Below are 13,494 nucleotides of genomic sequence, written 5' to 3'. Positions count from 1 at the left end.
GGGGTGGGGTGGGGAGCTGCTGCAGGGCTGGGGGGTGCGCAAGGTGGAAGTTTCGCCTAGGGTGCAAAACTTCCTTGCATTGGCCCTGGACACAGTTACACACAACGGACATCTGAAACATGACACAAACACCCAAAATACCCGGCTGTAAACCAACCACAGACACCCGCAAAAACACGCCGAGAAGGCCACACTCATAACACAAACATGGGCCCGCAAAACCAAACACAAGGGCACACAAACACAAACACCACGACACACACACAAACCCATGGAGACGCCGCAAAGAACCGGGGCAGCTCACACAACACAAAGCCGGGTGCACGCACAAGGACAACAGCACACAAAACACACCCGTGAAAAGCTGGGCGTGTTTTGGCAGGCGAGATTTCAAACCACGGGAAAAACAACCCAGCCTGGAAAATCGGACTGAAGGCCAAACCAAATCCAAATGCCTTCCCCGTGTGTCAGGCGGGTGTGTGGCCGCTGCACAGCAATTCCCTTGCCCACTGGGCTCTGGGTCGCCCCAGCTCCGGCCAGGGTCCTGCCTGAGCCGGGCCAAGGGTGAGACATCTCCCAGCCGCCCCCTTGGCCAGGAAATGGCGGGGAGGGGAAAGCTAGGCTGGCGCTGATCCGAGGGGCAGAGGTTTGTGTGTCCCCTGGACTGGCGAGGAAGAGGGAAAACAGCCCCCGGACCTATTTCCAAACTGTAGGCTGAAGAAAGGGAATTGTCTGCTGGAAAAGAACCCAGGAATCCTGGCTTCCAGCCCCCCTGCTCTAATCACTAGACTCCCCTCCCCTCCCCTCCCCTCCCCTCCCAGAGCTGGGAGAGAACCCAGGAGTCCTGGCTCCCAGCCCCTTCCCCTCCCTTCCCTTCCCTTCCCTGGTCTAACCACTACACCCCACCCCACTGCTGGAGCCAGGGAGAGAACTCAGGCTCCCAGTCCCCCCTGCTCTAACCACTAGACCCCACTCCCCTCCCAGAGCTGGGAGAGAACCCAAGAGTCCTGACTCCCAGCCCCCCCTGCTCTAATCCACCAGACTCCACTCCCCTCCCAGAGCTGGGGAGAGAACTCAGGAGTCCTGGCTCCCAGCTTGCTCCCCCCCATCCTACTAAACTCTCTCTCGTGGGAATGCAACATCCGGGCAAGTGGGACAGTTTTTAAAGGCAGGTTTAATTGGGGTTGCGAGTGAGTCTGTTGGGTGGGGCACGACCTGGGGGGAAAATTAGGGGGCAATAGAAAATGGGTGCAGTTTCCCACAGAAAATGCGTGTATGTGTGTGTGTGTATGGCGGGGGGTTCTGGCCACATTCCAGGGCCTCAAGAAAAGCCATGCGTTTGGGGGACCATCTGCCGACGAGGGGGCCTGGAAAGTGGGCAGACTTGGGGGCTAACAGGAAAGGCATGGGGCTGGGCTACTCCCACCTCCAGATTGGTGTCAGCAGTGGGGTGAATCTTCGCCAATTTGCAGCCAGAGAGCAGAGGTGTAATCCCTAAAACCCGCGAGCCCCTCTGAGCCCCATGGCTGGGGGGACACTTAGGGGGTTGAACTGCAGGCCCAAAAGGGGGAAGGGCCCCCCCTACTTCCGAACAGCACTGTTCAGAGCCACTACCCTGCCCTCCCCTCCCCAATTTGGTTTGTTGAGTGGCAAAATTTCCCCCCAGGGCTCGGAAGGGAACCTGGCAAAGACGGAGGGAACGGGGAGATTTTCCTAGGAGAGGAGAGGGAGTTGGGGGGGATTTGTGTGGGACAGGGCTGGGGCTTACCGATCCCGACAAAGCTCAGTGCGGCCAGGCACAGAAGGAGGACTTTGCCCATGGTCGTCGAGGGGGTGGAAAATCAGACAGTCCTTGGGCTGGGCGGTCGGAGGAGAGTCAGTTGGGGTGTGATCTGTGCCGTTATATATATACATTGGCACAAACACACACACACACACACACATGGGTGTGGCAGGGGGCTGGTGCCAGGGACAGCTGCAAAGGGGGGCAGGACACATGATCGCCGAGGGGTATAAAAATAGGCAGCCAGTTAGTGAGTCAGAGAGAGAAGGCAATGCAAGGGGACTAGATGTAAACACACACAAACACAACACAGCTACACACACCAGCTACACCCCTCCAGTTACACACACACACGCTGAGACATGCCCCATCTACATGCCAACTACACCTACCCAGCTACACACACACAACGCAGCTACACACAGACACACCCACTCACTCCAGCTACACTATCCCAGCTACAGCCTAGCCACACACACATACACCCCCAGCCACAGACACGCAGCTACACACACACATGCCCCAGCTAGAGAAACACACCACACTGACAATAGACACAACAACAGAGATCCAGGAGGGGAGGTCTAGTGGTTAGAGCACGAGTGGCTGGGGGCCAGGACTCCTGGGTTCCCTCCCTGGCTCTGGGAGGGGAGTGGGGGCTGGTGGTTAGAGCAGGGGAGGCTGGGAGCCAGGACTCCTGGGTTCTCCCCCTGGCTCTGGGAGGGGAGTGGGGGCTGGTGGTTAGAGCAGGGGGGGCGCGGGGCGGACTCTGGTTCTCTCTCTCCTCTGGAGAAGTCTGGGTTGGTGGCTGAAGCACGGGGGGGGGGGGGCTGTGATGTCAACAGAGTGGGGAGGAGCCCGGCCACCATGACGGTCAACAGATGCTGATGATCATCATGTGGACATTGTGATGAGGTCCGGATGGTGGGGAGAGGTCCCCGCCCTGATGAAACCAAGGAATTCATGGACCAGGTGTCAGCATCCGGCATGCAATGTGGTCATAGGTTCATGAGGTTCGCTCAAGGGCGTGATCAGCCCAGGGGGTAGAGGCGTTCAACAGCAAGAGTTCAGGCCAGTGGGGTCCAGAACATGGAGTCAATAGAAGTCGTGGGACCGAGGTCCGCATTGGTCATCCCCTCTGGCAACCGCAAGTGTCATCCTAGCCAGTGTGTTAACGCCATTGACCATCAAGAGGGTGCAGGTCCCCACCGTGGGCAACGCAGATGAGGTCATGGTCATCATGAACTCATGCGGGTCATAAGGGCACCCCCCCCCCCCCCCATGGCGCATCGCCACGCAAACATGGGATGGCGGCCAGTTCTCCACGGCAACACGGGGACATCATCGCATGCAACTGTGAGTGGCTGAGGATGGGAGGGGCGGTAAGCCTCTCTGGCCTGGAGCGCACTCCTAGACCTGAGGTCCGTGGGTGTGATGGGGTGGGGCGTGAGGGTGATCGGGTCAGGGCGGGGGGCGGATCAGGTGGGGCGGGTGCTCAAGAGCGCCAGGTGACAGCCGGGCCCCAGTGACGAGCGGGTTTGGGTCCCTGGGAGCCCATTTACAGGAGCTGGTGGTCAGGTGAGGCGGACCTAGCGAGCTGGGGGTGTGGGGGGAAGAGCTGGGAGGTATATAAGGGTGGCTGGGGTCAGGAGTGCGGTGGCCCGGAGAGTCTGGGGTGTGGGGGCAGAGCTGGGTGGGATACGCGGGGACTGTGGGTCAAGAGTGAGGGGCACCGCGAGCTGGGAGGCGATATCCAGGGGGGCGTGGGTTGTGGGTAGTGAGGGCCTAGCAAGCTGGGGTGTGGGGGGCCACAGCTGGGGGTCAGGGGCTGCGTCTCGGGGATAGGGGCATTAGAGTGGGGTTGTTGGAGGAGAGCTGGGGGATATCATGGGTTGTGGCGTCAGGCTGAGGGGCCAGCATAGCTGGGGAACTGTGGGGGGGGCGAGTGGAGGGTGATAACGGTGGCTTAGGTGGAGGTGAGGGGCACCGGCAGAGCGGAGGGTGTGGGGCTGAGTGGGAGGGATATAAGTGGCTGCAGTTGTTCAGGAGTGGGACGCAGAGCTGGAGGTGTGGGGGCAGAGCTGGGGGGCAGGGGCTGTGGGTCAGGAGTGAGGACGACAGGGTGGGGGTGGGGACTAGACTGGTGGGTCGAGGGGGCTTGTGGTTAGGATGTGCGGGGGACCGCAGGTGGGGGTACCAGGGGCTGTTGGGTTGGGAGTGAGGGGATAGCAGAGTGGGGTGTGGGGGACAGCTGGGTGGTTCCAGGGGGCTTGCAGTGGGGGAATGGGGCATAGCTGGGGTTGTTGGGGGCAGGCTGGGGGTGTATCATGGGTTGTGGAGTAGGAGTGAGGGGCCCCGCAGAGCTGTGGGCTTTGGGGTGCAAGTTGAGGGGGATACCAGGGGGCTGTGGTCGGGAGTGAGAGGCACTAGAGCTGCTGGTGTGGGGGGGAGAGCTGGGGGGGATACCAGGGGGCTTCAGGTCGGGAGTGAGGGGCACTGGCAGAGCTGGCGGTGTGGGGGGCAGAGCTGGGGGATACCAGGGGGCTGTGGGTCAGGAGTGAGGGGCACTAGAGCTGGGGGTCTCTCCCACGTGCATGTGACAGGCCAGCCGGCACCGGGTTTCCCAGGCTGGGATGAGCCACCCGAGGTTCCCCCCTCCCAGCCGCTGGCCTGGCAAAACCAGCACAGGATCAGTCATAGCCACTTCCCTTGTGTCATCCCCCCGCCCCCCCCAGCCGAGCTTCAGCCACCAACACACCCAGACAGGACTCAGCGAGGGGGGTGGATCTGTGGAGGACGAGCTCCTCCCCAAGCTGCATAGAACCCAGGAGTCCGGGCTCCCAGCCCCCTCTGCGCTAAGCCGCTAGATCCCACTGCCGTCCCAAATTAGAACTAGAACCAGGAGTTGCAAAACAAGATATGTTAGGGGCTTGTGCCCTAGAGGGGACCAGCCCCTGCCCCATTTTCCGCCCCCCTGATCCAGCCAGTCCCTGCCCTGGGGCTGGGTGGGAGCCAGCGCCCCTAGAGGGGACAGACCCCTGCCCCATTCTCTGCTCCCCGAAGCCTATGGCTGAAGGATCTCTAGGATCTGCCCCCCCGACCCCATTGCATGGACAGACAGGACCTCATTTTCCATTCCCCCTGGGCCAACCTGGCCTTGAACATTCGCCCTCACTTCACCTTAATTCTGCCCGTCACGCACAGCTCCACGCGGCCCTGCTCCTGGTGAGAGAGACTCCGAGGGACCCTGCCCAGCTCCTCTGTGACTCCTGGAGCTTGGAGATCAGATCCCCACCAGTTGCCGAACGCTCCTTTTACAGGCTAATCTCCTTTCAGCCTGGGTCCAGCAATCACTCACACCCCTTTGATCCAGTTTCTTCCAAGTATCCTGGGGGGTGGAGAGGCTCCCTCTTTAGCCAGCTGAAGACCAAATGGAGAGGTCTCCCAGGGCTTTAAACAGACTCTCTCTTGTGGGTGGAGACCCCCTCCTCTCTCCTACGCAAAGTCCAGCTCCAAGATGGAGTTCTGGAGTCACCTGGGCAAGTCACATGTCCATGCATGACTCACACTTTTTACAGGTAACAGCCATGGATCACATGCTCCCTTGACCAGCCTCAGGCAGGCTTCTCATGTGCACTGGAGCCTTCCAAGATCCACTGTCCCTCAAGTGTTTCTTGATCAGGTACCTAATCTGCACATTCCTTTCCCCAGGAACTGACCAAATGCTCGACTAAGGTTATTTAGAAACCAAGCCAGTACCAGCCAACAGTCTAACGTCAGATACAAAACTGCCCCTTGCACACAAATAGGATTAATACATTCAGTGGATCAGAACCTGTACGGGGATATGTCACACGGCCCATGTAGCAGAAAACACATTCTATGGGTATTTCCAGAAAGCCTGATGGGAGGTACCTTCACAGTCTGGTTCCCCTGGGCTACTTCCTACCACAGCCTGGGAGCAGGGCTCTGTAGCCAAAGGTCCTCCATCTCCTCGGGGTTCTCGGCCACCGGCAGTCCCCACAGCTCCTGGGCATTTGTGGGATGGCGGACCTGGTTGCTCCTTGGGATACTCATACATCTCCTCTGACCGCAGGGCACAGCTCCACCCGGGTGCCTGTCCGGGATCCTGCAAAGATCCCCAGTCCTTGGAACAGATGTCCGCTCCCTCCGGTGCTCCAGCCCCAACTGAGCTCTGGGTCTCTGGTTTTATTCTTCCTGTCCCACCCCGGGACTTTGGGGATTTGGCTCTGCCTACCAGGGGGAATGTAGTGGGCCCTCGCTCTCCAGCTCAAAGGGAGACCACTCCGCCTCGCTACAAGCACCCAGACCACCCAACAGTGTGGGATTTTTTATCATCCCCTGTGGCTCAGGATTGCCTTCTTTCTTACTTCTAGAAAGTCTGGGTTCTAGGTGCTGCATCATTCTAGAGCACCCCATTACAAAACTCTGTTCAGGCTTGGGGCTGGCTTCTTGCTGTATTCCAGAAAGACCAGGTTCAAGGGGTCTCCTCATTCCCGAGCACCTGCACTTCAAACGATGGGAGCGTCTGGAGCTGGTTTCAGTTCTGGAATCCAGACGTATCAGGTTCCAGAGGTCCCCTTGTTCTAGAGCACGGGAATCACCCACTTGCTTAGCAGACGGAATTGGCTTCATTCTGGATGCTAGACAGACCGGGTTCTAAGTGTCTTATTCTAGAACACCCCTTACCTCCAATTCGGTTAGCAGCCAGAGCTGGCTTCGTTCTGGGATTCCAGAATGAAGAGCCACCTAGAACAGCCATACTGGGAGCCTCGGCGAGGGGTCAGCTTGGCTACAATCGAGGTGTTGTGGCTTCTCAGATTTCCCGGATTCCAGAATGGGCGGAGATGAGTGGACTCCAGGCTCCCTTCAACAGGCCAAGAAACCCAGGCTAGAGGGATTCCGGTGCTGGCAGCTTCCCAGCAACCCCCATCCCTCCGGAGAGAGGGGAATGTTCTGATTAAGAGACGGGAAACCCCTCCCACTCAGAGAACAAAAGCCCCACAGATGCTGCCGGAACATGCTACTTCCCTCAGGGGAGGGGATGCCCTCGGCGCTAATCCAGCCAGGGTGGGCGGCTGTGGGGGAGATGCTGCAGACAGAAAGTTCAGAGGAAGTTGTGTGGGGTGGCTGTTCAGAACCCCCCACCTCCTTCCGAGGGGGAAGGGACATTATTGCCTAACAGCTCCCTCCACCTGCTGGGGAAGGAGTCGGGAAGCCAGACTGTGGGCCGAGGCGATTCACCTGCCCCCCAACCTCGAGAGTCAGAGCTGGGCGCAATCTCTGGGGCTGGTTCAGCCTCTGCTGAGACCTCCCGTGGATTCCAGGGAGGAGGGAATTACACTGGGGAGGGGGCGGGGGGGCTGGGTACTAACTAAAGACACTAGGTAAGTCAGCAGCACAGGTAAAAATAGAACCCAGGAGTCCTGGCTCCCAGCCGCCCTGCTCTAACCACCAGCCCCCACTCCCATCCCAGAGCCGGGGAGAGAACCCAGGAGTTCTGGCTCCCAGCCCCCCCTGCTCTAACCACCAGCCCTCATTCCCCTCCTAGAGCTCAGGAGAGAACCCAGGAGTTCTGGCTCCCCACTCTAACCACCAGCCCCCACTTCCCTTCCAGGGCCAAGGATAGAACCCAGGAGTCCTGGCCCCAGCCCCCTGCTCTAACCACTAGCTCCTGCTCCCCTCCCATTGCTGGGGAGAGAACCCAGAAATGCTAAACATATGAAGACGTCAGATTCTGTTTGGTCCTTGCCACTCCGGGAACCAATGCGCACCCCTGTCCCATAACATAAGAACGGCCGTACCGGGTCAGAGCAAAGGTCCATCCAGCCCGGTATCTGTCTGCCAACAGTGGCCAATGCCAGGTGCCCCAGAGGGAATGAACCCAACAGGCAATGATCAAGTGATCTCTCTCCTGCCGTCCATCTCCACCAGAGGCTTAGGCACATCCTCCCCAGCCTGGTAACAGCCATTAATGACTTAAACCTCCATGAATTTACCAGTTTCTCTTTAAACCCTATATGACTCTATAGATATAAAATGGAACCAATGAAACAGGGTTGCAAAGCCAGGTCCTGTTAGTGGCACCAAATCCTATGAAAGGGTTCTATTAAGTTGTCAAGGCCCAGGTTACGGTTACTGGTTATGATTGTGCTTGTCTGTGTCTGTATCATTTTCTGTAGTTGAAGTTATGAATGGCTGTGTACTGGCTGTATTCACAACTTGTGTGTGTTAACTGGGAAGATCCCAAGACAAGTTGGTGTCAGCTCGCTTTAGCCTTTGCTTGATGGCCATTAAGGACCACACCTCCACACTGACCTCGGGAGAAGGCGGATACGCCCCTGTGACTCACTTGGAGTGAGCAGGAAACTGGCCCATGTGACTGCACCTATTTTGCTGTAACCTTTCCAGTAGGAACAAAGAAGTGGATCTTACACCGGAAAGCCTATATAAGGGCGAGGCCTCATTCTCCATTTTGGTCTTTCCAACCTGCTTCTTCCTCTGGAGGGACCTTTGCTACAAGCTGAAGCTCTCACAAAGGACTGATGACCCATCCCAGCCGGGGATTGTTCGGAGATTGATTTTAAACCTGCAGTTTATTCCATCACTGCTTACACGCCTTGAACTAAGAATTGCCTCTTGTATGTAATATCCATTTAACCAATTCTAGCTTTCTCACCTCTATTCTGTTTTCTTTTATGAATAAAACCTTTAATTTTGATTCTAAAGGATTGGCAACGCGTTGATTTTGTGGTAAGATCTGAATGTGTACCCTACCACCGTACACCCCGCGATTGGGACCATTACAGTCTGTATGATACCATATAACTAACCAGAACCAATACCCAGGTCCCCATACTCTGTATGTTGCCCCCGATGACTAAGACCTGACATGCCAAACTTGTGTATCATCTTATTTAAATATTCCTAATAAAACATATTGACATGCGGTCTGGGCTGTCCTTTGGATCAGAGAACCTTTTTTACCTGGGGTTGGTGTCATAACCATTCATCCCCAACGTGTGGACTGGTGGTGTGATATGGGAGACGTTGGAGTGTCTAAGGAATTGTGGTGAGTTTGGGTAGCGTGGGTGTGACACCGAAGTCATTTTGTCTGGCTGGTTTGGTTGCTTACGAGGTGGGAACCCCCAGCCGGCTGTGACTGCCCTGTTGAGCCATTCGTCCTGATTCACTCAGTTGGGTCCGCCCAGATACCACATCGTCAACAAAACCTGTTATATTCCTAGCCCTCACCACTCCGCAGGCAGGCGAGTTCCACAAGTTGACTGTGCGGGGTGTTGATGTGCCGGAGACGTGAAGAAGAACTCCTTTTATTGTTTAACTTTAAACCTGCTGCCCATTAATTTCATTTGGTGACCCCTAGTTCTTGTGTCATGTGAATAAGTAAATAACTTTTCCTTATCCACTTTCTCCTCATCACTCATGTCAGCAATCCCCAGAGAATGGCTCCTCCACCCCCTTCACCCCCAGCTCCGGCGGTGCTCCTCACTCCCGACCCGCAACCCCTGACAGCCCAGCCCTGCCCCCCCCAAGCTCTGCCGGTGCCCCTCACTCCTGACCCACTGCCCCTGCCCCTGCTAGCCCAGCCCTGCCCCCTAGTCCTGCCGGTGCCCCTCACTCCTGACCTGCAGCCCCTGGCAACCCAGCCCCCGCCCAGCTCTGCCGGTGCCCCTCACTCCTGACCTGTAGCCCCTGCTACCCCAGCCCTGCCCGCCCCCCAGCTCTGCTGGTGCCCCTCACTCCTGACCTGCAGCCCCTGCTCCCCAGCCCTGTTCCCCCCCAGCTCTGACAGTGCCCCTCACTCTTGACCCGCAGCCCCTGCCCCCCCCAAGCTCTGCCAGTGCCCCTCACTCCCGACCCGCAGCCCCTGCCAGCCCGGCCCTGCCCCCACAGCTCTGCTGGTGCCCCTCACTCCCGACCCACAGCCCCTGCCAGCCCAACCCTGCCCCACCCAGCTCTGCCGGTGCCCCTCACTCCCGCCCCGCAGCCCCTGCCAGCCCAGCCCTGCCCCACAAGCTCTGCTGGTGCCCCTCACTCTTGACCCGCAGCCCCTGCTACCCCAGCCCTGCCCCCCCCAAGCTCTGCTGGTGCCCCTCACTCCCAACCCGCAGCCCCTGCTAGCCCATCCCTGCTAGCCCAGCCCTGCCCCACAAGCTCTGTCGGTGCCCCTCACTCCTGACTCGCAGCCCCCCCCAGCCCAGCCCTGCTCCCCACCAGCCCTGACAGTGCCCCTCACTCCCAACCTGCAGCCCCTGCCCCCCAGTCCTGCTCCCCCCCAGCCCTGACAGTGCCCCTCACTCCCGACCCGCAGCCCTTGCCAGCCCAGCCCTGACCCCTCCCAGCTCTGCCGGTGCCCCTCACTCCCGACCTGCAGCCCCCCCAGCCCTACCGGTGCCCCTCACTCCCGACCTGCAGCCCCCCCAGCCCTGGGATCGCTATTCCTGCACCGCCAGCCTGACGCCCCCAAACGCTCTCCTACAGCGCCCCCTGCTGGCCCCCGCTTTCTTCTCCCAACGCCGGAGCCGGTTAAACAAACGCTCCGTTTTAGGGACTCATTTCAGGGGGGAGGCCGCGGGGGGCTTGTTCCTTCACAGCAGGGAAGGGTCCCAGGTTTCCTACGCTGCAGCCGGGTTGTGCTTCGCTTTCGCCATTTAGCTACGTGTAAACACTGGGAAAAAATTCAGTTCTGCCACTTTTCATTCCTGGCCCATTCAATGTCCTGGTGCTCCAGTGTCTGAATCCCAGACAGTGCCCAGGCCTCCTGGGCTAAGAACGGCCAGTCAGGTACGTGCTGGACCTGGGGGTACTGGGGGTGCAGCCCCCCCCCCCGGGCTTGAAGGGGTTTTCACCATCTCCAGGCCAGCCGCGCCGCTGCATGAGATTCCTGGAGATCTTTCTAATGCGTCGTGAAAGAAATGGCCGGATGATGGGTTTTAACTGGTCGTTCACATCCAACATACGTGAGCTGATGCTAAACTGCAGGGCGGAAGAGGAACATTTAAAAGTTCGTCTGGAGGGGGGAAAGCAGCATTAGATTAAAGCCTGCGCGTTCGTTAACACATGAAGGGGGAGAATGAAATTAACGATGGCTCAAAAGTAGCAGAGGTACCAAACTCTTAAAAAGTCACGGTGTGATTAACTGATGGGTGTTAGCGGCACAGAGCTAGACATGAAAGTATTTTGGTAGCCAAACGTTACAAATTGTTCAGACTGGCTCGAGTTGACGTGTGCAACTAGTGATGCTAAATACAGAGGATGACGTTGGAAGGATTTGCCAGACTGAAGAGCACGTCAGTGACATTCACGGATGGCCCTCGAGTTCGGGAGGCGTTGCCGTACGCTCAGAAATACTAGACGGCAGCGAAGCTGACTTCCCAGCTGGAAGAGAAGGACCTAGCGCACAGAGGACCCAAGGCTAGAAAAGGGCTGGTTGAGGGCCAGCAGCTCCTCAGAAGGTACCTGGGAAAAAGGTCCCAGCAAAGCGCAGCCCCACTCAGGGGAGCTTTCGTAAGATCAAGGCTTTCCCGGAGGAATCACCATTTGGGTGTGACAGTCCCTAGCTGGTCACCTGACCAAAGCCCGGGCTAGGCAAATGCCGCCCTCACTCGAGGGACTTGAAAACCTTTCCCCGTCTGCCGGCGGGGAAAGCTGCAGCTGCCACCAGGCCGCAAAGGAGGGCAGCGCAGCCCCAGGGAGTCATGGCCTCGTGTCCTCCTCCCCTGCTCCTGCGTTACTCGGGGCCAGGACAGCTGCACGAGAACTGCTGCATGCGCTGATCCCATGGCTGTGGCCCGCGCGCCGTTGGCTGCCATGCTGGCCGGTGGCTGTGCCGAGCGAGGAGATGGTTTGACCGCTGGGGAGATGGACACCAGGTAACCGTGGCGTTCTGGTTCAAGGAAAATCACAGCGGAAGCTGCCGAGAGCCACTGGAATTACCCGAGGCCTGGAGAAAATGCCTGAAGCCCCCCCATGTTTAACACCCCCAAAACTGACCGGTGACTTAGTGTAGAAGTAACTTCCAGGGGGAACCTACCTGGTACCAAAGAGCTGGTTCATCTAGCGGAGACAGGCCGGGCGAGAACCAGGGGCTGGTTAGCACTGGCACAGACTTATCCAGGGAAGCAGGGGACTGGCCAGGCCTTGATGGCTTCCAGCCCAGAAGAGCCGCTTTGGTCAAACACCAAGCGAGGGGCTCGTTGAGGGGGGTCGGGGGGAGATTCGCCAGCCTGAGCCAGGCAGGACGTCAGACTCGATTAGTGAGTCTCCTCTGGGCAGAAGGGGGAGCCAATGGCTGGAAGATGATGTAGCTAGACTAATCCAGGGCCATTTCTTAAACCAGGGGGTCATGGGCCACTTGCTGAGGGATCTGGTAGATGTTCCATCGCTTGACATCTTGAGCGCAAGGTGGGGTTGGTTTGCCAAGAACCCCGTTAGCTCATCCAGAAGCTGACGGGCCGGCCGGAGGAGCCGCTGGGTGGGATCCTGGCCTGGGGCTCACGTGGAGGGAGCTAGGGGCAGAAGGGTCCATCCTCAGAAGATTGAGGTTGAAGAGGGGAGTTCCCAGTTCTGCGCTGGGAGGAAATTGAGACCTTTGAAACTTTTCTGCCCCTTCCCCAAAACTGCAGAGAATGAGAGAGAGAGAGAGAGAGAGCGCACAAGCGACGGACTCTAGATCCTGGCGGTTCTGACGGTCAGGTTGAAATCCCAGCATCAAGGAATAGTTAATTCTTTGTACCAAGTGGAACAGCACAAAGAAGCGAGACCCCCCCCCACTCCAAACCCAGTGGATGTTTGAGCACCTGGAGTGGGGGAGACCCACTGAATCCATGTCTCCCCCATCTCACTTTGGCATCGGGAACGGCGGAATTAGAACCTTCATCCCTCCCCAAGCAAGTCCTGTCACCCTCCAATTCCTCCAAGGGGGGAACATTTTTTTTGGGGGGGACCAGAATTTGTATCCTGGATCTGGTACAAAAGTGTCATCAAATCACCATGTCTGACGGGAACGTATCTGCCAATGAAACCAATGTTTCCCATTTCCCTGTCTCGCAAAAGCACTTCAGGCCACCCCACCCCCAGACTGGTCTGGACACAAGATGTCCATTGCGTAGCATCTCCAAGCTGCAGCCGTTCCTATCCCTCCTCCCGGCTAAGCCTCCGGTCCAGATGCGCATCGTGATTTCTGGACCCTCCTCTCCCCTGGCCTCACAAATGCAATCTTGCCCCGCTCAGATCTGCCTACAAAGCCGCCGCACAGCTGAGACCACATCAGCCTCCTCTGGCTCCCCCACTCCAGTGTATCCAACGCAAGCGTCTTGTCTTCACGTCCAACACCGGCACCGACCGACCTGTCGTCTCTCACCTCCGAGGAGCCCATGATCCCATTGCCCCAACCAGCCCTGGCCCGTGCTGATACCACGGTCTGTAACGCTGACCAACACGGTCTCCCTGTGCTCCCCTGCCTGTATCTGAGCTTCTTGGGGAAAGAGTCTGTCTTGTCGTGTGTTTGTACAGAGCCTGGCCCCGGTCCGTGACGGAGGGACTGTTAATTATCTGTATTACCCTAAGGAGTTCTCCAGGTCTTGGACCATTCTCGGGGCTCTTCCAAGAGCTGTGATGTCTCCAGCCGAGTGACCACAGCTACCGAGAAGACAACTCCAAGAGCAGGA

The 13,494-nt window shown here is 58.1% G+C and overlaps 1 protein-coding gene across 1 annotated transcript in view; it reads right to left on the bottom strand.

Annotated features, from left to right (window-relative positions):
- Positions 1-1,933, bottom strand: part of LOC116821079 (sperm acrosome membrane-associated protein 4-like) — a 4,248-nt gene extending 2,315 nt beyond the window's left edge. The window contains exon 1 of the mRNA XM_032773979.2: positions 1,769-1,933. Within this exon, the coding sequence (XP_032629870.1) occupies positions 1,769-1,820 (52 nt within the window). The 5' untranslated portion in view covers positions 1,821-1,933. The remainder of the gene's footprint in view (positions 1-1,768) is intronic.
- Positions 1,934-13,494: the final 11,561 nt, after the last annotated feature.

The sequence above is a fragment of the Chelonoidis abingdonii genome, chromosome 12, assembly GCF_003597395.2.
Source record: "Chelonoidis abingdonii isolate Lonesome George chromosome 12, CheloAbing_2.0, whole genome shotgun sequence".
NCBI lineage: Eukaryota > Metazoa > Chordata > Testudines > Testudinidae > Chelonoidis > Chelonoidis abingdonii.
This window is presented reverse-complemented; position numbering and strand designations above follow the sequence as displayed.